At 37.9% G+C, this 24,722-nt stretch overlaps 1 protein-coding gene across 1 annotated transcript in view; it reads right to left on the bottom strand.

Annotated features, from left to right (window-relative positions):
* LOC129922969 (uncharacterized) overlaps window positions 1–24,722 on the bottom strand; it is a 43,196-nt gene that overhangs the window by 5,445 nt on the left and 13,029 nt on the right. The window contains exons 2-5 of the mRNA XM_056011385.1: window positions 21,857–22,033; window positions 20,007–20,139; window positions 1,069–1,212; window positions 812–894 (exon numbers count right to left, since the gene is read on the bottom strand). Of these exons, the coding sequence (XP_055867360.1) occupies window positions 812–894; window positions 1,069–1,212; window positions 20,007–20,139; window positions 21,857–22,033 (537 nt within the window). The remainder of the gene's footprint in view (window positions 1–811; window positions 895–1,068; window positions 1,213–20,006; window positions 20,140–21,856; window positions 22,034–24,722) is intronic.

Below are 24,722 nucleotides of genomic sequence, written 5' to 3'. Positions count from 1 at the left end.
TCAAACTCCACTTAAGGGGAGTTTAAACTCAAAACCCCTTTGACTACACTCAAAATATTTTGAGTGTATAATTTGCTTTGTTTTTATTATTAAAGAGGTATTTTTTTTACCTTCAAACCCCGCTGAAGTGGGGTTTAAACTAAAAACTAAGTCAAAACCCATTTAGCTACGCTCATAACATTTTGAGTGTGTAATTAACTTTTTTTTATATTGAAGAGGGGGTTTATCGTAAATTTTGGAGTGGGTTTTAAAATAAAAATCTCCCTTAACTGTGCTCTTGGAATTAGGGGATTTTCGTTTGCATTTTTGTTTTGTTTTGTTTTATAGAAGAGGGGGGGGGGGTTAACTGCAAAAACCCCAAGTAGGGGGTTTAAAACTCAAAACCCCTAGTAGGGGTTTTAAACACAAAACCCCATTGGTTGTGCTGGGGCAATTGATGGTTTAGTATTAAAATCTCAACTTAAATAAACAAAATTAAAGCAAAAAATCATTCACTAAATTCCGATCCCCCCCCCCCCAAGGGGGGGGATTTCATTTCGGGAGGGGGGGGTTTGAACCCCAACCCCCCCCTGGCTACGCCCATGGTATAAATTATTAACATAACTACTAAATTCGTATACAAATTGTGTGATTTCTTTACTAAAATTCGTCCTGGGGGGGGGGGGGGGAGTCCGTCAGTGCGCCACACCCACCCCAAAAAAGAAAAATATCCTGGCTACGCCCATGGGTCGCAACTGGGTTTGCGTAGTCACGTGAAACACTGCCGTCATCTTCGGACTCTGAAGACATTGCCACTATTCTACTGTTATACCTGCTTGTATCAATTCCATCATGGAGCCAGCAAAAACTAATTTCTTTATCGTCCTGCTTTGGTTCCAAATTTTAAATAAATGGCTGCAAATATAAATAGGGAGAGATAAAGATAATACATTATTGTTCATAGTATCTGTTAATTCCTTGCTAAGATACACACTGAGCGTAAAGAAAATACTGAATAGCATGCAGGAATAACATTGCAATGTGTTGGGACCATCAAAGTTAGCTCCTATCACACAAATATGTTCTGACCTTTCTCTTCTAGTGGACATCCTGACCAGTGCTGTTGGTTTGTACGAGACGTCGGTCACTTGATTTACAGACTCTCTTTGGACAAATTCCTCCAGTGGGTCTCTCGTTGACCATGTCTGCAGCTTCTGTTGTAATCTCTGAGATCTGGAGAGAATAGTCTCTATCATTAAGTGTGGGCGACTTCAAAGTGAGATAAAACCAAATAAACTATCAAGACAGCCAGTGTGTTCGGTCAGGTGTTAGTAACAACTATGACATTTTGTAAACGGTGCAATTATTTAACCAATATGACGTCATTTACTAGTAGTTTCAGTTGTTTAAACTATACCACAGGATATTGAAGATGACGTCAATAGAATTATCCGGAGGATATCGATTGAAAATACATGAAAAAAAAAGGGGGGGGGAGGCCAAAAGTAACATAAGTGCCAATAAAAGATATATTTCGATATAGAAATTAGAAGCAATAGAATAGTCAGAGATATTATGTAAGGGGATGTGTAAACTAGAATTGAAAAGCCAAAGTATGTGCATGTGTGGACGGGGGCGTTATAAAGTGGGCCGTTGCAATTCAACGTACTAACCACTAGAATTCACACGCTCAAAAGTATGTTTTGGAGCGTTCGGGTCGTTCTAATGGAAGTAAAAATAGTATGCGGGAAAGCGTTACAATGCGCAGGAGGAAAAAACAACGACAAAGAGCATGGAAAATATCTGGATAAATAACTTGATAGTCAGAGATTGTTTGTACGACTTTTTTTTTGTTTGAAGGTGGGTTGAGAGGGAGATCAATGATGCTTAAATTCACGGGCTCAAAGTGTGTAATGGATACTTGAATTAACGCGCGCAGAGTAATCGTGAAAGAGTTATGGACATCTTAGAACATTCAAACAAGAGTATCTTATGTTAAGATATATCATGTAATTAGCAGATTATATTTTAGTTGGCCTCCTTTAGTCATAGAGCGACTATAGTTCATCTCGAACACTTTTTCTTGTGACTGTGGATCCCTATTTTGGAGAGACACCCCCGTCCACAAATATCACGTTAACGTGGCTTTCGCCTCGGTGTCAGAGGAGCCAGACATTTCTTGTGTGACACGCTTTTCTTCCAGAGCTAAGGCCCAAGTTTTTAACTGTCTATAGCTTTCTTGGTCAACGTCCCTCTCCATCTAGCGTAGTATATATATGTATATATCTCATGGGCGTAGCCAGGGGGGGGGGGGTTCAAACCCCCCACCCCGAAATGAAATCCCCCCCGAAGGGGGGGAGTCGGAATTTAGTGACTGATATTTTGCTTTGATTTTGTTTATTTTAGGTGAGATTTTAGTACTAAACCATCACTTGCCCCAGCACAACCAAAGGGGTTTTGAGTTTAAAACCCCCTATCAGGGGGTTTTGAGTTTAAAACCCCCTACCAGGGGGGTTTGAGTTTAAAAACCCCTACCGGGGGGGGGGGTTCGAGTTTAAAACCCCTACCAGAGGGGTTCGAGTTAAAAAAAACCTACTAGGGGTTTTGAGTTTAAAACCCCCTACCAGGGGTTTTGAGTTTTAAACCCCCTACATGGGGTTTTTGCAGTTAACTCCCCCTCTTCTATAAAACAAAAAAAAAATGCAAACGAAAATCCCCTAATTCCAAGAGCACAGTTAAGGAAGATTTTGATTTTAAAACCCCGTCTAAAATTTACGATAAACCCCCTCTTTAATATAAAAAAAAAGCAGCTAATTACTCAATCAAAATGTTATGAGCGTGGCTAAATTGTTTTGACTCAGTTTTGAGTTTAAACCCCACTTCAGCGGGATTTGAAGGTAAAAAAAATATCTCTTTAATAATAAAAACAAAGCAAATTATACACTAAAAATGTTATGAGTGTAGTCAAAGGGGTTTTGAGTTTAAACTCCCCTCCAGTGGGGTTTGAGAATAAATTTAAATACATCTTCAGTGTAAGAAAAAAAGCAAATTACGCACTCAAAATGCTATGAACTTTGCCGAAAGGGGTTTTGAGTTTAAACCCCCATTCAGATGGGTTTGGTGCTAAAAATACATATTCAATATAAAAAAAAAAAACAAATTAAAAACTAAAATTATTTTAGCGTGGCCAAGAAAATCGGGGGTTTTGAATTTAAACCCTTCTTCTAAAGATGGCTTTTTTTTTAAGTTTAAAACCCCTCCAGATGGTTTTGAGTTAAAGATCCCCCTACAGAGCATTTTGAGGTGGAAAACCCCCAACAGAAGATTTTGACGTTAAAACTTCTCTTTTCGATATAAAATCTAAAGCAAACTACAGTCACTTAATTCCAAGAGCGTATTCAAGAGAGGTTACACATTTTTACCAGTGGCAGGGCTCCATTAATAAACTGCAGTGAATAGTCATCTACCGAAATCGAAAAACACTAAATGTAGCTCAACAAAAATGGCTAAGACAGAATTTAGGAGTCAGTTATAGAGATCGGGTCTAAATCAAGGAAATCCTATGCCGAACTGGGAGTCGACCCCTTAGTAAGATTGTGAGAGAACGACGCATGAGGTTTGCGGGACATGTTCTCCGACAAAATGAATTAAGCATAAGAAGAGTTGCAATGATATCCTAGTACAACTTGACGCCACTCATTCATGGAGTCCTCATAGTAGGTGGGAAGAGGCTTCAGGCATTACCAGTGACAGATTTTTATGAAAACAGCTTGACGTCAAATGTTCCGAACGGCGTAGGAGGGTCTAAGTCAGTAAGAATATCACATCAGGATTTTGAAATAAAACTTTTTAATAGCAGGAAAATGCAGTGTAGATACCTCAGAATATGCATTTTGTTGGCTTTCAATACCAGAAAAAGTGCTTGGCGGCGGGGCTTCGCCCCGCGATGTGGAGCTCTTAGCGCTCCCCCAGACCCCCTTCCTAGTAATGGCGGGGAGTCTACAATTTTATGAAAACAGCTTGATGGCAAATGCGCCGAACGACGAGGGAGGGTCTAAGTAAGAATAGCACATTAGGTTTTTGAAATAGAACTTTTTAATAGCAGGAAAATGCACTGTAGATACCTCAGAATATGCATTTTGTTGGTTTTCAATATCAGAAATAGTGCTTGGCGGCGGGGCTTCGCCCCGCGCTGGGGGAGCTCCTAGCGCTCCCCCAGACCCCTTTGCTACTAATGGCGGAGAATCTACAATTTTTCCACTAACTCATGGAAGAACCTATTCTAGGGCACAATAAACGTCTTCCGAAAGAATGAAGGGTCAGAATGTAATAAAGATTTTGTACGCACACACACACACACATAAATAGATATAATTTTTTTTCGCCGCGGGGAGAACCCCCCCCCCCCCCGAAAAAAAATCTTGGCTTCGCCCATGATATATCTATAATATAAAGTAGAATGTAAGGCGTATGTAGGCCTATGTATTGTTACGTATTTCTGAATCTTCTGGCTAAATGTACTAGTAGGCACACAAATAAAAACACTGCAAAGAACTTGACGACTAAACTCTCAGCTTCATGTAACTTTATTGACTATTAACTCTAACAATTTGTTACTGTAACATGTATCGTAAAAGACTGTACAATATCTGTCAGTTTACAGTTAGCTATACTTCGTTGCAATTCATCTCTTCACTTCGTTGCAATTCACGTCTTTTCAACTTGCATCGAGTCGTATTCCACAGAACAGACCAACGACACACTTCCCAGTGTCGCTCCAGGTCTCCCAAAGCTGAACCAAGTCGTACTCAAAGTCTACCGAATCAGAGCCGCACACGTCTTACATCGACTGTATCGACTGTAACGGCTCAAGTCCACTGTAGTTCGCTGTATAGACTTTAACGACAGTAGTCCACTCCAGTTAACTCTACCCTAGTTAACTTGCATCGAGTCGTACACATCTCTCTTCTACTGTCTCGCACAGTAGACAACAGTACCGACGACTCACTCACGACTCATTCACGACTGACTTTCACATTAACTCTCTGGCTTATATTGAGTCCCTAATCGCTTCTCCAAAGTTGCACAAACACTGTTTGTATCTTCTGGAAACGTCACATCCTGTCTTTATTTATACATGTAGATTTAGGAGAACACTCACTGCAGTGTCATCAAGTCGGGGTCACACGTAGTGACCTCTATCTGTCACTATTCATTAGTAACTGTCCCCCTACTTAGATCTGTTCGTCCCCTGGAACAACACGTGAGGACACGTCACATCCTGTCTTTGTTTGTACATGTAGATTCCAGAGAACACTCGCTGCTGTGTCATCTCGCCGGGGTCATACGTTGACCTCTACCTATCACTGTTCATTTGTAACAGTGTGTATGTATGTATGTGCCGAATAGAAATCAAAACCGTTTGACCAATCTTGATAAAAGTTGGCAGAAATGTTCCTTGGGTTCTAACTTAGACTAGGGGTGGACCACCGGATAGTCACCCAGGGTCCGGCTTCTGTCGAATATTCGGGACTTTTTCACTATTTGGCAATATCCGGCTCCGGTCGAATATCACTACCGGATAGTAACAACTACAGCGTAGTACCTATATTTCTATTAATATTGTAAGGCACCTCCGCGCTAAGTCTTTTCCAGATACGCCAAACGGAGGTAACACTTAAATATCGAAACAACACAGGCGAAAGGCAAACAATATAAAGGTAGTCGACGCTGATAAACGATGTCCAACAAGAAGTTTAAACTAAATCTCAATGTCAATAAAAATATACCAATATTCATAAAGTGGACATGGGATTCAATAATGTCAGTTCTGAAATACATTAACGTTTTTGTTTCAAATAAAAGAATTTGTTTTTAAAACTATAAACTATGACTATGCACCAAATATTTTTTAGTACAAAGACAAGGCGTGTTAATCTAAATGGAAATAGGACTTTCCATTATAAATTCACATTACATACGTAGCAGCGATGTCTGGCACATTTTAAAAGCTTGTCTTGACCTTTGAGTGGTCTAGTAAACATGTAATATTCGGATTATGCTCCTTAACCACGTCACGCTGATAATCTGTCTAGATGTGCGGGTATATCTCCAGAGGTAGAGATGAGCAACCCCCACCTCCTTTTGTTTTGAGTTCACAGATAGGCAGATTAAGCCAGATGTCAACGTGTTGACACTGTCTAGAGGTCACATCTTATGAGGGAACTGAGTTTGTTTACTTGGAGAATAATTTTTATTAGGGGGCAGGACTACAAGCCATATCTCTATAAGGTTAATCTGGTATGAGTTTGTTTATTATGAGATAGGTTGTCAATCAAGGGTCTGGACCACAAACCTTACCTTTTACACTGTTGACCAGGTAATAAGTTTGTTTACTTTGAGTTAAGTGTCAATTAGGGGACTGGACTACAAGCCAAACATCTACGCTGTTACCAAGATTGCTAACTTGGAGGTAAATGTCAATTAGGAGGTTGGACATATACACACCTACAAGAGTGATTTTTTGCAACCTAAAACCAAGATTATAATAATAATTATTATATTTAATAGCTTAGTAATCTAGAAACTAATTTTAATGTAGATACAAATAGAAAGGATCTGTGTTTATTAGCATAGAAGACACTGACCAGGGGTATCTTTAAAGGGAGGGCTCAACAGACTCGACACCCCTAACTTCTTATTTGTTTAATCCATGACAATGTATTGATAGACATTGACCATTCTTAAGCCAGAATGGATTAACGCAGATTGTTGAGAAATTTTGACACTGTCTAGAGGTCACTAGATGACATGGGCGTAGCCGGGGGGGGGGTTGGGGTTCAACCCATCCCCGAAATGAAATCCCCCCCCCCCAAGGGGGGGGGGATCGGAATTTAGTGACTGATTTTTTCCTTTGATTTTGTTAATTTTAGGTGAGATTTTAATACTAAACCATCACTTGCCCCAGCACAACCAAAGGGGTTTTGAGTTTAAAACCACCTACCAGGGGGTTTTGAGTTTAAAACCCCCTACCAGGGGGGTTCGAGTTTTAAAACCCCTACCAGGGGGTTCGAGTTTAAAACCCCCTACCAGGGGTTTTGAGTTTTCAACCCCCTACCTGGGGTTTTGGCAGTTAACTCCCCCTCTTCTATAAAACAAAAGAAAAAAAATGCAAACGAAAATCCCCTAGTTCCAAGAGCACAGTTAAGGAAGATTTTGATTTTAAAACCCATTCTAAAATTTAAGACAAACCCTCTTTTCAACATAAAAAAAATCTAATTACGCACTCAAAATAATATGAGCGTAGCTAAATGGGTTTTGACTCAGTCTTGAGTTTAAATCCCACTTCAGCGGGGTTTGAAGGTAAAAAATACCTCTTTAATAATAAAAAACAAAGCAAATTATACACTCAAAATGTTATGAGTGTAGTCAAAGGAGTTTTGAGTTTAAACTCCCCTCCAGTGGAGTTTGAAGCTAAAAAGTACCTCTTTAATATAAATAAAAGCAAATTACTCACTCTAAAATCTGTGAACGTAGCCAAAGGGGTTTTGAGTTTACACCCCCATTCAGAGGGGTTCGATGCTAAAAATACCTCTTCAATATAAAAAAAAAGCTAATTAAACACTAAAATTATTTGATCGTAGGCAATCCAATCGGGGGTTTTGAGTTTAAACCCCTCTTCTACAGATGGCTTTTTTTAAAGTTAAAAACCCCTCCAGATGGTTTTGAGTTTAAATCCCCCTACAGAGAATTTTGAGGTGGAAAACCCCCAACAGATGATTTTGACGATAAAACTTCCATTTTCGATATAAAATCTAAAGCAAACTACTGTCACTTAATTCCAAGAGCGTATTCAAGAGAGGTTACACATTTTTACCAGTGGCAGGGCTCCATTAATAAACTGCATTGAATAGTCATCTGCCGAAATTGAAAAACACTAAATGTGTCTCAACAAAGAAGGCTAAGACAGATTTTAGGAGTCAGTTATAGACATCGGGTCTAAATAAAGGAAATCCTATGCCGAACTGGGAGTCGACCCCTTAGTAAGATTGTGAGAGAGCGACGCATGAGGTTTTCGGGAAATGTTCTCCGACAAAATTAATTACGCATAAGAAGAATTGCAATGATATCCTAGTACAACTTGACGCCACACATTCATGGAGGTCTTCAGAGCAGGTGGGAAGAGGCTTCAGACATTACCAGTGACAGATTGTTATGGAAACAGCTTGACGGCAAATGCGCCGAACGTCAGTAAGAATACCACATTAGGTTTTTGAAATAAAACTTTTTAATGGCAGGAAAATGCAGTGTAGATACCTCAGAATATGCATTTTGTTGCCTTTCAATACCAGAAATAGTGCTTGTCGGCGGGGCTTCGCCCCGCGCTGGGGGAGCTCCTAGCGCTCCACAAGACCCCCTTGCAAGTAATGTTGGGGAGTCTACAATTTTATGGAAACAGCTTGACGGCAAATGCGCCAAACGGCGCGGGAGGATCTAAGTCAGTAAGAATAGCACATTAGGTTTTTGAAATAGAACTTTTTAATAGCAGGAAAATACACTGTAGATACCTCAGAATATGCATTTTGTTGCCTTTCAATATCAGAAATAGTGCTTGGCGGCGGGGCTTCACCCCGCGCTGGGGGAGATCCTAGCGCTCCCCCAGACCCCATTGCTAATTATAGCATGGAATCAATTTTTCCTCTCACTCATGGAAGAACCTATTCTAGGGCACAATAAACGTCTTCCGAAAGAATAAAGGGTCAGAATGTAATAAAGATTATGTACACACACACACACATTAATACATATAATTATTTTGGGGGCGTGGTCGGGGGGGGGAGAGAAAAAAATCCTCCCCAACCCCCCCCCCCCCCCCCGAAAAAAAATCCTGGCTACGCCCATGCTAGATGATGAGACTAAGTTTGTTTACTTGGCGAGAAATGTCATTTAGGGCGCTGAATACACGTTCGTTGCACAATAAAATAAAACAAAGATGTGCATGTGTGCGAGTATGTATTTTTTCCCTTGTATTAAAACCTTTAGAAAAAAGCTAATTTCATTGTTTAATTCTATTGACTTAATATATAAAGGAAAACCTTACAGTAAAATTTAACATCGCAGAAAATAAATTGATCTAAAACACCACAATTAGATCAAGCAAACAAAGAAAAAATATGCTGGAATGTTAAGAAACACTTGACCTCTGTAACTAGTGTACGGATATAATTTATCTATATGCTTGACTGACCAGGCCAATGTATCTTTTTTTTTTTTGCCTTCACACTCAACACTATTGCGTATGCCCAAGGAAAAAAAAAACACGTGAAGGTCAACACAATCATCTATATACACTACACTAGGACTACATGTGTAGGCTCACTAAGTCTATCTGACCAGGTTGTTACAATCAGTCGAACACAAAGTCTATTTATGTTTGTTTGTTTTTTTTGGTAAGGAGGGTGTGGATGAGTATTTTTCTTCTAAAGTTGGTCTTCCTAATGCTCTTGAGATCTATATAACAGTAGATCTAAACATAGATATCAATAATAGGCCTACAGACTACAATTAAATCTATGCTTCGCAACATTTAAGGTTCAGACTATAAGTAGGTATTGTTACAGTAGAGGTCAACGTGTGACCCCAGCGAGATGACACAGCAGCCAGTGTTCTCTGGAATCTACGCGTATAAACAAAGACAGGATGTGACGTGTCCTCACGTGTTGTTCCAGGGGACAAAAAGATCTAAGAAGGGGGCAGTTACTAATGAACAGTGACAGATAGAGGTCAGTACGCGTGTTGTTTCAGATGATACTAGCAGTGTTTGTGCAACTTTGTAGGAGCGATTAGGGACTCTATATAAGCCAGACAGTTAATGTGAAAGTCAGTCGTGAGTAAGCTGTTACAGTAGATACAGACGATGTAAGACGTGTGCGGCTCTAGTGGAAGAGAAATGTGTACGACTCGATGCAAGTTAACTAGGGTAGAGTTAACTGGAGTGGACTACTGTCGTTAAAGTCTATACAGCGAACTACAGTTGACTTGAGCCGTTACAGTCGATACAGTCGATGTAAGACGTGTGCGGCTCTGATTCGGTAGACTTGAGTACGACTTGGTTCAGCTTTGGAGCGATACTGGGAAGTGTGTCGTTGGTCTGTTCTGTGGAATACGGATCGATGCAAGTTGAGAAGACATGAATTGCAACGAAGTGAAAAGATGAATTGCGACGAAGTATAGCTAACTGTAAACTGACATGACAGATATTGTACAGTCTTCCACGCTACATGTTACAGTGACGAATTGTTAGAGTTAATAGTCATTAAATTTATATGAAACTAAAAGTTGAGTCGTCAAGCTCTTTGCAGTGATTTTATTTGTGTGCTTCTAATACATTAAGCCAGAAGATTCAGAAATACGTAACAGTATAATGGATGTTCCCGCTGTTAATAAAATATCGTTTGCCGCAAATGGATTAATAAATATATGACCTACTACGCTTCATATTCCAACTATTAACTAAGAGCTATCAGTATTAAGTCCTTGAAGCCAGAATCAGAAGCGGTCTTTGGACTTAGAATTACAAGCCTGATTACCAGTTGTTGGTCAGAAATTCTTGAACACATACATCCAACCACTATACAAGCCAGATGAGAGATTTATATTAGTAACTAGTTAAATATATACTAACATATTTTACATTGACCCTCCAACATACAGCCTTTATGGTTGGTGACCTCGTAGATACACACAGAAAAGCTCATGTCACATAGATTAATTTCTGTTTGTAAATACTGTTAATCTAATAAATCAACTAGTAACAGAGTTTAAAACAATAAGGTATATAAAAGGAAAAAAAATATATCAACAAATATAGGTATGTTATCTATCAGTTTCGTAAAATGTTTAGCAATACAAGCTATTTACAAGACACTTAGGTATTTGGCTCCGGCTCCGGCCGAATATAAAATTTTACTATCCGGTCATATCCGGCTCCGGCCGAATATCAAAAAGTATCAAAACTATCCGATGCACGCCTAACTTAGACCGCAGTGTATGTATTAATAGTCCTAAAACAAACTTAAGACCCTCAAAAAAAAAAGTTGACCAACTCCATGAAAGTATAGTATCTTATAAATCTAGGCCATGTTTACTATGTTGACATGAGAAAAGATCGAAAGGATTTAAATCTAGATCTAATTTAAGAACTTCTCTTTGCGTAGATAGTTGTTTTTTTTTTTACTTTGACAAACGAAAATACAAGTTGTCGTTGACGTGGCCATCTAGATATTTCTGCGAAACATCCCTCTTATAATTTCAATATAAATCCTTATGGAAAATGGTGTACATTTATATCAGTAGAACAATAAATTAAGAATTGACTGATGAAGTCAATGGAAATGTGAAGCTTTTTAAAAAAAAGAACTGAATTTGGTTAGTTTTGTGATTCAATCATTATTTACATCTACATCAAATGTTTTTTTTTTAATTTATGTCATTTATCTTTGTGTGCAACAACTTAATAGATATCTTTATAGATTTATTTATTATAACTATATTAGGTTCTCTAGATCTAGATTGACTAGACTCCAGAAGTACAGTATATACTATAGAAAATATGCTAGGACAAATTTGTACAAACACTCCTTCTTCCCTAGTGCTATTAGAGCATGGAATGGGTTGCCTGAGCTAGCTAGGAAAACCAGTGACTTGGCTGAATTTAAGTCATTTGTTAAAATGCATGACTAAATGCATGACGCGTAGGACGTCATCATCTTCTTTTTTGAAGTAACGTCTGTATTATATGATAAGAAAATATAGTAGTATAACCGTATATACTATTGATTTTGATCTAAGTAAGATCTAAAGTTATTCACCCCTTTTAGATTTATATCTACATTAGATCTAGAATAGTTATATTAACTTAATTAGAGTCTAAGATATATAAATCTCAACTGAGAACTAGATTTACATTAGTTCTAGACTAGATCTAGACATTCTAGAAGTAGAATGTCTAGAGTAAGAGTCTCTAGATAGTAAAAGTTAGTTCCATAGTCGTCTTAGTGGTCTAGATTTTATTCCCAGTATCATGTTCGTAGACGGGGAGGGGAGGTTAGGGGAAACGGAATTTAGTGACTGATTTTTCGCTTTGATTTTGTTTATTTTAGGTGAGATTTTAATACATAACTATCACTTGCCCCAGCACAGCAAAGGAGGTTTTGAGTTTAAAACCCCTACAAGGGGTTTTTGAGTTTAAAACCCCTACCAGGGGGGTTCGAGTTTAAAACCCCCTACTAGGGGGGTTTGAGTATAATACCCCCCTACAAGGGGTTTTCGCAGTTCCACTCTTCTATAAAACAAAAGAAAAAAATGCAAACGACAATCCCCCAAATTTCACGAGCACTGTTAAGGAAGATTTTGATTTTTAAACCCCCTCCAAAATTTACGATAAACCACCTCTCTTCAATATGAAAAAAGAAAATTACTCACTCAAAATTCTATGCGCGTAGCCAAAGGGGTTTGAAGCTTCGATACCCGATAAAAAAAAAACGCAAATTACGCACTCAAAATGTTATGAGCGTAGCTAAATGGGTTTTGACTCAGTTTTGAATTTAAACCCCCCTTCAGCTGGGTTGGAACCTAAAAATACCTCTTCAATATGAAAAAAAAAAGCAAATTATGCACTCAACATGTTATTAGTGTATTCAAAGGGGTTTTGAGTTTAAACTCACATCCAGTGGAGTTTGAAGCTAAATAATACATCTTCAATATAAAAAAAGAAAATTACACACTAAGAAATCTATGAGCGTAGCCAAAAGGGTTTTGAGTTTAACCCTCCCCCCGCAAGCGGGGTTTGAAGCTAAAAAATACATCTTCAATGTAAGAAAAAAGCAAATTACGCACTCAAAATGCTATGAACGTTGCCAAAAGGAGTTTTGAGTTTAAAACTCCCTTCAGAGTGGTTTGATGCTAAAAAATACCTCTTCAATATAAAAAAAAGCAAAATTACATACTAAAATTATTTGAGCGTAGCCGACAATTGGACGTTTTGAGTTTAAATCCCTCTCCTACAGTTTAAAACCCCTCTAGATGGTTTTGAGTTTAAAATCCCCCTACAGAGCGTTTTTAGGTGGAAAACATCTATCTTCAATATTATTGTAAAGCAAACAGTTACTAAATTCTATGACCGTAGCTAAATGGGGTTTTGAATTAAAAAAAAAACACAACTCCAGAGATTTTTTAGTTTAAATCCCCCAACAGATGATTTTGACGATAAAACTTCCATTTTCGATATAAAATCTAAAGCAAACTACAGTCACTTAATTCCAAGAGCGTATTCAAGAGAGGTTACACATTTCTACCAGTGGCGGGGCTCAATTAATAAAGTAAAGTGAATAGTCATCTGCCGAAATTGAAAAACACTAAATGTGTCTCAACAAAGATGGCTAAGACAGATTTTAGGAGTCAGATATAGAGATCTGGTGTAAATCAAGGAAATCCTATGCCGAACTGGGAGTCAACCCCTTAGTAAGATTGTGAGAGAGCGTCGCATGAGATTTGCGGGACATGTTCTACAACAAAATGAATTACGCATAATAAGAGTTGCGATGACATCCTAGTACAACTTGGCGCCATACTTTCATGGAGGTCAGAGCAGGTGGGAAAAGCTTCAGACATTACCAGTGACAGATTTTTGTGGAAACAGCTTGACGGCAAATGAGCCGAACGGCGCGGGAGGGTCAAGTCAGTAAGAATAGCACATTAGGTTTTTAAAATAAAACTTTTTAATAGCAGTAAAATGCACTGTAGATACCTCAGAATATGCATTTTGTTGGCTTTCAATATCAGAAATAGTGCTTGGCGGCGGGGCTCCGCCCCCTTGCTGGCAGTGCCGGGGAGTCTACAATTTTCACACTAACTCCAGGAACAACCTATTCTAGGGCATATTAAGCGTCTTCCGAAAAAATGATGGGTCAGAATGTAATAAATATTATATACACACACACACATATTTATAAATATTTTGTTTGCGGGCGGTGAGAGGGCCCCCCCCCTGAAAAAATCCTGGCAACGCCCATGCTCAGTATAGTCCTAGTATAGTCTAAATCCATATTGTCAAGTTCTAGATCTAGATCCTCTATAATAAGTCTAGATCTAGATCTCTATAATATGTCTACTTCTAGATTGTTGCATTCATCTTGAGCTTCCAATGCTTAGATTCGTTAGATTCTGTTAAAGTTAAAGTGTTAGAATAGATCTAGAATCTAGACTTCGGCATCTTTTGCCAGCGTAATTTCCTTTTTTAAACCAATGTTTATATCTAGAGCTACGAAATTCACATAATTCCTTTTAAAAAATTATTTGATCTAAGAAATTAAAAAAATTTTAAAAGAATTAAGCAAAGTTATAGAATCTAATTTACAGAGGACTAATGTGTGGTGGTAAAGCGTCCATTGACAACCAATGGTATAAGAAAAAATCGTATTATTCGTGTTTGTAAACAGAAGATATGTAGGTCTTAGCAGTTCTTTTTATAGTCAATAAACGCATTTATATAGGAAGGAAGAATGTTCAAACTTAAATAATTATTTTTCATTGTGTGAGCCTGCGCTCCCAGAGCTATTTTTTTAGTGTATTTTTATAGGCTAGAGCTATTTTTATGTACCGTATTCTATTTTTTATAGGCTAGTGCCAGAATTAATATTTGTACTTCCGCTTTTTGTTATATGGGTTAGGGCGGATAGTATAAATAGTTAAATCCATGCTACATTCTGTACAGTTGACCAGCGGTCAGTAAAGTATATCTCTGTCTATGTGACAGTTGATGATCTCAGTGATCTGGCTTATGATTATTTAAGCATTGCTATATTTCTGTACCTGGAGCTGCTATTACACTGCTGAACATAACTGCTGGATATAGCTGCTGAATATAGCTGCTGAATATAGCTGCTGAACATAACTGCTGGATATAGCTGCTGAATATAGTTGCTGGAATACATGCTGCTAGAACTGCTGTAACATCTGTTGCATTTATTACTACTATTGGTATAATTGTTATCGCTTCTGTAGATCTAGATTTTTCTAGGGAATCTAGTGTTATTTCGTTTTTGTAGTGTTGCCTTAGTCGGCTTAGACCTAGTGGCTTAGTCTGTTCTTAGTGAATAGTAAGGTACTAAGATGTTCTTGTTTTAGTGTTAGTGTAGATCTAGGTCTAGTGTAGTAGTTGTAGTGATTTAGTTAGATAGTTGGTTTTATCAGTTTGTGTTAGTTGGTTTGGTTAGTTAGTTGGTGTTTGTAGTGGCGTAGATTTAGAGGGTTTTATTTAGTTGCTGGGTTCAGTTGTAGTGGTTAGGGCTAGTGTATATATTATTTTTTATTATATTGATTTATTTGTATGTAAATAAAGTTTCATTTTGTCTTATTTAATTTCAAGTAAAGTTTCGTTTGTGCTTTCATTTAGTATAGTTTAGTATGTCTGGTTACTTCGCAAACGACTCTAGCAAGTCTAGATGCTGTTCAGAACCGAGCCATAAGACTAATCTGTGGAACCTTTAGGACAACGCCAATTGCCGCTGGCGAGATTATGGCAAACATCCCACCGTTGAAATTCGCAGAGAGCGAGCCGTCATACTAGCTCACGAGAGATATATGCGGCTGGAAGATGGATGCCCACTCAGAAGTTTGGTTGACAACTGGGAGGGTAGGAGACGCCTCAAAAACCGGCCCTGCTTCATGCATGTGGCGCGTGGGTTGGTCAGAGAGGCGAATCTGCCGGCTGCTCTTTCCCCGTCCGGTTCTATCTTCCCGATGGAGGCCCTCGGCATGCCGACGATACGGAAGAGCCTACTTGACCCAGTGGTGACTAGGCAGAGTCATCCCACACGGCTACTACAAGCAGCCAGAGAGACTATCGCATCATATCCAGCCGGAGTAACCACCATCTACAGTCTACACGGTTCTGTGCAGACGCTCGAGGGAACTGTGAAAGCTGGGTACGGGGCGGTAGTTCGACTCTCTGGCAATCCCGAAAGTGATGAGCTCAGGGGATCCTATCAGCAGAAAAGCAGCCTCGAGGCTGAACTCGAAGCAATGTTCCAAGCACTAGACTGGGTGGCAACGAAGGTACGTAACGGGGCTGCGTCGGCCAACGACATAGTCCTTTTCAAGGATTCGATGTCCGCACTAGAGGCCTTAGAGGGGCTTAATGAAGGTGTTAGAAGGGTATGGGACGTCCTAACGGTCGGTGGGCGTCTCCTACGATTCGGCGTGAACGTTACTTTGCAATGGGTGCCCGCCCATTGTGGGGTGGCCAGCCACGACTTGACTGACCAGCTCGCGAAAACCGCGGTCGCAACGGCGCTCGAACATGATGAACCGTGCACGTATCAAAGTGTACGAGCCCTAGTCAACAAACGCATGTTGACACTTTGGCACGATGGCTGGGATTCTTCGGACAAGGGACGTGAGCTTTACCGGGCAATGAGTAGACCATACAAAAGAGATGCATGGTGGCAACTGAATCGTGCGGAACAGGCGGTCCTAGCCCAGTTCCCTGTCGGACACTGTCCAATTGTTGCTTACCTCGGACGGTGGAAGGAGAACTACTACACACGGTGTCGCCATTGCATGGAGGACGACGAAACAATAGACTACATTCTTTACGAATGCAGAGTTCTGCACGAAGGACGATTGGGACAAGGATTAGATAGAGAGATAACTGATTCATAGCCGACACAAAGGCTGTCCTTGTACGGGGACAAGGCAACCTTAAGACTCACTGCTCGCTTCCTCTCACGTGCTCTAAGGGAGTAATTCCCAGCATGTTTTTCGCTGTCAATGGGGTTTCTGAATCGGTTACTTAGGCGACTCTAGCCCATTGGTCGTAGACTGAGGTGTCACAGACTGAGCCCATCCAGTAGCGCTAACATCTGCCTACTTTTATAATGAATAAATGTTGAGCAGAGAAAAGGTCTCACTCAGCGCCTCCTGACCTGCTCACAATTGGCTGTCTTTTTATAGTCTGACCTGAGAGAAAAAAGGACGAGCTTTCCAATGAGGCCAAACATGGTGGGCTCCCTTTAATTATTGTTTACGAAAATTAAGTAAAAACAATGTGTATTTTGGTCCTTTTCAGCTCTTATGACAAGGTGGCCATTATTAAATGCATTTTTTACATAATAATTTTTTTTTCAATGTTACCATTAAGTAAAATATGCGCAAAACATGATGAACTATTTGAAACATGTAAAAACTAAAAATCGATTTTTTCCCCCAAACCATCATTTTTGAGTCTTTCCCCAGCCTTTAATCAAATATACATAGACCTACAAGCAAATGTTTTTATTTGAAAAAAAAATGGAGTTAGGTCGATTAGCTATTTTGCTTCATTCATACTATTTTTACATTCATGCATTCGCTTAACTTATAACATTATTATTTCGTTTAATTGATCACAAAATACTCTCAGTGACTGTCCTGAATTTGCTTGTTTGATATATGGACAGTGATACGCAAATTAAGACCGGCGGGCCGCGGATAATATATGTCAAGTATATCTATATTATAAAGTAGAAAATAAGGCGTATGTATGTATGTTACGAATATAAATCAAAACCGTTTGACCAATCTTGATAAAACTTGGCATAAATGTTCCTTGGGTACTAACTTAGACCGTAGTGTATGTATTGTAGCCCTAAAACAAACTTAAGACCTTAAAAAACAATGAAAAGTTGAAAAGATCGAAAGGATCTAGATCTAGATCTAATTTTAGAAACTACACTTTACGCAGATAGTTTTTTACTTTGACACATGATATTATGATAATACAAAATATAGTCTATTATTTTCGTTATATAATAAAATTAACCTTCAAATTTGTGTTTCAAATGCATTTTTACATAAATTCGTTCCTTATATCTACGAATTTAGAGTTGCTGACGAACATTCTTTCATTAGACATTACGCGAAAAGTTATACATCTCTCTATTCCTAGGTCTTATCCTCTATTTCAACTCTGAGATGATAGAACTTCTCTTTGCAAAGATAGTTTTATAATTAAACACATGAACATATTAATTATAGCCCATTCATTTCATATTTTAATCAAATTAACATTCGAATTTGTTTTTCTAAAGCATTTTTACATAGGTCTACATTCGTTCGCCAATGTTTTCATAAAAAATTGAATTCTTTTAGCGGCACCCGAAAGGGGAAAAGGCGCTATTAGTTTTGTGCGAAATGTTTGTCCGTCTGTCCGTCCGTCCCGTTTAGATCTCGTAAACTAGAAAAGATATTGAAAATCCGACATCACAATATTTTAGACCATTCAAAGTTCTGATGCAACGGCTACTTTTTTTTTTCTGAAAGCGAAAAATCTAATTTTTAAAATCAGTTATGCAATCAGTTTTTTAAAGAGAAAAAGCTAATTAGTATGCATTTATAAGTAAGACCTAATTTAAAATGAATAGTAATCTTATAAACTTCATTTTTATGAACATTTTTTTATTGCGGAAATTTTTTTTTTCTTTTTTTTTTTTTGAGGATTCGAATAAGAGATTGACCCTTTTCAAAACAATTGGATCAATTATAAGACATCAGTTAGGCCAAAGGAGGCGCGGTGGCTGAGTGGTAAAGCGCTTGGCTTCCGAACCGGGGGTCCGGGTTCAAATCCTGATGAAGACTGGGATTTTCAACTTTGGAATTTTGGGAGCCTCACTGAGTCCACTCAGATCTAATGGGTACCTGACATTAGTTGGGGAAAAGTATAGGCGGTTGGTCGTTGTGCTGGCTACATGACACCCTCGCTAATCGTAGGCCACAAAAACAGATGAACTTTACAGTATCTGTCCTATAGACCACAAGGTCTGAAAGGGGAACTAGTTAGGCCAGGTTCACATCTAACTTTACATTCACTTTCACCTATCCTTTCATCTGTGGGACCGTTGGGGCACTACACAAGATCTGTTAACCTTCTTTCTCCATTCTTATCTCTGCCTGGATGGACCTTTTCGGGGGCCGATTTTGAGTTTGTGTTTCCACACAAACTGTCTTTTGTAACCTTGTTTATTCATGAATTCATGCATTCGCTTTACTTATAACATTATTATTTTCTTTAATTGTTTCTAATGTTGATGTTAATGTTTCAATGACTATATCAGCAATACGCAATTTAAGACCCGCGGGCAATATCTGTCTAGTATATATATATATATATATATATATATATATATATATATATATATATATATATATATATATATATATATATATATATATATATATATATATATATATATATATGTGTATATATATATATATATATATATATATATATATTGTAATAAACTAAGGGAGGCAACCTAATTTAATAACGAGGCAACGATGTTTACTCAAGGGACATCACAAGTACATAGAACAACATCTGCCTTGATTAAGTCGCCATGTTAGACATAGACGGCCTTGTTTTCGTTTTCCTCATTTCTACTTCCATGTTCTGTCTGACTTTGGTAAAATTATTTCGTCTTGTTTAAGGAAATGTCCCGGGAATCTCATGCGACATTTGACCACCACTTTACTAAGGAGACAAACTTCTTGGTACGGTATGTAAATCCCAGTTATCGCTGTTAAGCCACGTATAGTGTCTTTTCAACCTTTATGGATGACTTCCATGTCTCATAGGTGGAGGTAGTTATTGCCTGGGGTACTTGTTGACTGGTGTAATTGTTGACTAGAGACTGGGGTACTTGTTGACTGGTGTAATTGTTGACTAGAGACTGGGGTACTTGTTGGCTGGTGTAATTGTTGACTAGAGACTGGGGTACTTGTTGACTGGTGTAATTGTTGACTAGAGACTGGGGTACTTCTTCACGCATAAATTTGGTCATGAAGAATGATCCGGGTTGAAAAGGTAGTAATAGTAGGCTAATGCTAAAACTGATTATTGGGTGCTGGTTAAAAATGTAGCTTTCTTTTTCTTACTGGGACACTGCTCTATATCTCTCATCTTGTCTCTAGAATTTTAAATAAATATTTACCTTCGATACAATTGTTTCCGTTTTGCACAGATGAAATAAATAGTGAGCGCCAATGATAGTATCAAGAGAGCAGCACCGGCAGCAGAACTGGAGGCTATGATTATTATTTCCCTTTCTGTCAGCAACTTATTATCTGTAATGAAAAAAAACGATATGGTTAGATAAGAGGCGTAGTGAGAGGGGAGGCACTGGGGCACGATGCCTCGCAGCCTATATTTCTATGCGATGTTCATTAAAAAAAAAGGGGGGGGGGGTGTCGATAAAGTACCTTGCCTCGGACGCACGTTTTGCTCACTGCCCCGCTGGGTTAGATGTCAAGGTAATCTCAAGCTTCAATCAATCATTAATACGCTACAAGTCAGCACTAAGTCTTTAGTAGACCTAGTTGGGTTTTTTAAAAGTGTAAAGTCACAATGAAATCACGAATATCTAGATCAGTCAACGGGTTGAAATGATTTAAACGATTTGAGTAAAATAAATAATGGACCACGGTTGCATCTTCTTAAATTTTGATTCAAGACACGCACAAGTCATTATTGTAGGGCCCAACTATTTATTTAAGTAAGTTTATGTCATCAACTCATTTGCATAATTTGCCACACGTAAAACTTCAACTCTATAGGCAGCACTAACTGATGAATCAAAAGACAGCACTAACTGATGAATCAAAAGACAGCACTAACTGATGAATCAACAGACAGCACTAACTGATGAATCAAAAGACAGCACTAACTGATGAATCAACAGACAGCACTAACTGATGAATCAAAAGACAGCACTAACTGATGAATCAACAGACAACACTAACTGATGAATCAAAAGACAGCACTAACTGATGAATCAACAGACAGCACTAACTGATGAATCAAAAGACAGCACTAACTGATGAATCAAAAGACAGCACTAATTGATGAATCAACAGACAGCACTAATGATGAATCAAAAGACAGCACTAACTGATGAATCAACAGACAGCACTATCTGATGAATCAAAAGACAGCACTAACTGATGAATCAAAAGACAGCACTAACTGATGAATCAACAGACAGCACTAACTGATGAATCAACAGAGTAATATCAATGTTGCTTCTCTTTCGTAAAGCTTAATAATGAGTTACTGTCGCTTTTTAAAAATGATTTTTTAAAGTTAAAAGCTCTTAATTGTAATAGAAATGTTACCACGTGGGTCGCGAACCATCCATTATTTTATTTATACCAAAGAATTTGTTTAACTTTTCAATTATATGGATTCATTATGATAAAGTATAATTTATTAGTTGTTTTTTTTTTGTATCCTCGTGTTACTAACCAGTTAGTTACTGATAATAAGACTGCTGACTACAATCAGTAGCATTTAGCCTACTAGAATAAGCCTGTAACAATACTAATGAGTGTAGCCTTGGTAACACAAACTAGAATAAAACTCTGGTAATATTAACTCTTCTCAACATCTCATCTGTCCTTTTATTCTCGTCGTATGGCTGGTAATCAAAGCCTCCAATTTTTCAGGCTGTTCTTAGCAGAATATCAAGACAGAGGCCGGCCCATTCTATGACGTTGTCTATTGTCTTATTGTTTTTATTAACTAGAAAGTCTCTGGTAATAGTAACACACGCTACAATTACATACATAATTTGTTGTGAACATGTCTGCCTCTTAATGCAGATACTGCGGAGTGTGTCTGATGATCTGATCAATGATGAATGGAAAACAGTCATTGGCACCTCGCAGCCCGAACTGAATGGTCTGATTATGATGATAATGGTGTAATGACGAGTCCGAACTAGATGTAGGTTAGTTATTCTGCTGTAATAGTACAAGGATTTTCATTTCAGGAACCACAGCTCACCTGCACACTGCGGTAAACCACTGGACCAGGTCCCATTTCTACAGGTTAACCGTGAGTGCCCATCTATTCGTTGGTCAGTATGATCACACGCTAACCATACCACAGTACCACTCAATGTCAGGTTAGAACTGAGTAGTAACCCATTTCTGCTGGCTGTTGAGTACAGTGATTGGCAGTCTGTGGAGGTGAAGAAGTTGAAAAAAAAAATCTATAGACATTGAAATACATAGTTTAGCCAAAAAGACAAGTCTCAACGTTTACTTCCATTTAATATGCTGTCTAAATCAACAGGGAAAACCACAAAGGAGTCTGTGAATTTGCTTTAAAAAAGAAGAGATTGGCCCTGTAGTAAGGAATACTAACGATCAATGAGATAGTGATTAAATGAGCCATATTCATAATAATAATAATAATAATAATCTTTATTATCCATATGAAAATTTGTCTTACAATTTGTGCATTACACCAAACAAAAAACATTATAACTATAAGAAACCAAAGTGTACATTCATATCAGACTCACTCATAATTTACATGTGACAAAGTTTATACCAGATTGTTCTTATTTAATGATTTGATTGCCAGGGGAACAAAAGAGTGTTTGTGTTTGTTTGTCTTTGCTATCGGTGTCTTTTATCTCTTCTGTGATGGTAAAATCACAAAATCCTGACACAAAGGGTGATTCTTTATTTCGAGGATCTTGTTAGCTTTTTTTTATAGATGTTTGTCTCAAACAACTACCCAAATGGGGTTTGTTTTTTGCCAATGATTTTACCAGCAGCATTTAGGATTCTATAAAGTTTATTTTTTTTTTAATGCTCAGATTGCCATACCAGGCAGTGATATTGAAACTTAAAATATTGCAGATGTGAGAGTGATAAAACATAGCCAAAGCCTTTTCGCTAACATTAAACGAGGACAGTTTTCTTAGTAATCGTAATCTTTGCTGCCTTTTTTGCTGATATACTTCTCAATGTTCAATGAATACACAAGAATATTAACCATGTAATAATAATAAGAATAAAAATACGTTCGTATCTTCGTATCATGCGGTATCATGTCGTCAGTCGGCCTAACAGTATAAAAGTATCGAAACTTTTAATACGAACATTTGTCTTATTTTTTGTATTGTCGGAGATAGGGTTGTGGTTGTTAATAGTTTTTAATTCATAGCTTCTAATATTCTCTCTGAAAATATTCACAAGTTGCATTTTACCTGCCTGAGTGGACCACTTCTGGCTCGATTCTGAGTTTGTGTTTCCATACTTGGTAGAGGTAGTTTTGCATCATTTTAACAGCGAAAAAAAAAAATCCTTAATATTTTTCAATTAATATGCGTAAGTATTTAGATTGAATCATGGATTGAATAGACAACGTCTTTAGGGAAATATAACATCTATATATATATAATTCTCTTCTTCCCTCAAGAGTTTGGACGAGAAGAAAAGGAAAGATCACTCTCTTATTTCTGCGTAGTGAAAAAAAAAAGGGGGGGGGGAGAACAAATAGTATTCACAAGACACAATAAAGCAGGGCTGGACTTAATAACCGTTGTGACCGAGAAGTCATGGAAAGATCACTCTTTTTTATTTCTACCCCACGTAGTTTTAGCGGCGAAAAAAAAGAGGGCGGGGAAGGAAAACAAATTACTCTGTATTCACACGTCACTAAATAGCAAGGCTCAACCATTCGGGGGCCCTATGCGAAACGGATTTCGCGGGGCCAACTTTTGGGTAGGGATACGGATAATAAGTGAAATTTAAGAGTTTCTTTTAGAAAATAAATGGTCTTTGCATTTTTTTCATTCTTTACTACGTACAGAGCTACTTTACGAGCCTTGCGTGTAGCGAAGTCTATCATAACAAGATTACAGAGGCGGCCCCCGTGGGAGACGGATCCCTGTCGGATCCGCATATACGCTGGTCAACTGAAGATGGCATCGAGCAGGGTATGAAACCGAGACCGTAGAGATAAGCAGTCCTGCGCGCTAACCGCACGACCAAGCATTGCTCTTAATCTAATGACGAACTGGTTACAAACTAATAGCATACTATTGATAATATACCTACACATTACCGAATGACAACTACCGGATATGTACAATATGCCAGAAGAGCGATTTTAGATAATCTTTTGGTATTGAGCATTTTCATTTAAATGGAACTAGAATGAGGATGTAGATCTACCTTAATTAAACTACAAATTTAGCACTCTCAATATCTATATCTACTATATCTAGATCTAAAATATATATTTGGGATAATGTAGATGTAATTTAGATAAGATTTATATAAAAAAAAACACTAGATAATCAATTAATAGACTAATTGCAATATGAAATATTAAAATAGTAGATTAGTTTTAGTATTTTATAACATTTCAATATTGACATATTGACAATCTAGACTTTAGAAATAAAAATCTACACTTTAAGCCTAGAAATTAAAATTATAGATCTTGATCTAGTCTAAATCATGGCTGTCTGGTAGTGCGGTTTGCGCGCTGGACTGTCGTTTGGATTCATCGATGGTCCCAGGTTCAAACCCAGCCCTGTCCCACCCCCCGTCGTCCTACGGGTGGTTTGGACTACAACTCTGAAGGAACATCCCAAACATGTAAAACAACAAACATTCTAAACTAGATTAAGAAATTCTAGATCTAGATTCTATAATGATTTTAATTAGAACTTAAATCTAAATCTAGTTTTAAAAAACTAGCTCTAGTGTAAGAAAAAAAAATCTAGATCTAGTGTAAAAAATCTAGCTCTAGTGTAAAAAACAATCTAGATCTAGTTTAAAAAATCTAGATTAGATCTAAATCAAGCTATTATGTCTTTTTAAAATGCGAGTCACATTACGAGGTTTAA

This window comes from Biomphalaria glabrata, chromosome 14 (assembly GCF_947242115.1).
Source record: "Biomphalaria glabrata chromosome 14, xgBioGlab47.1, whole genome shotgun sequence".
NCBI lineage: Eukaryota > Metazoa > Mollusca > Gastropoda > Planorbidae > Biomphalaria > Biomphalaria glabrata.
Note: the sequence above shows the minus strand (reverse complement) of the source record. Positions and strands in the feature narration are given on the sequence as shown.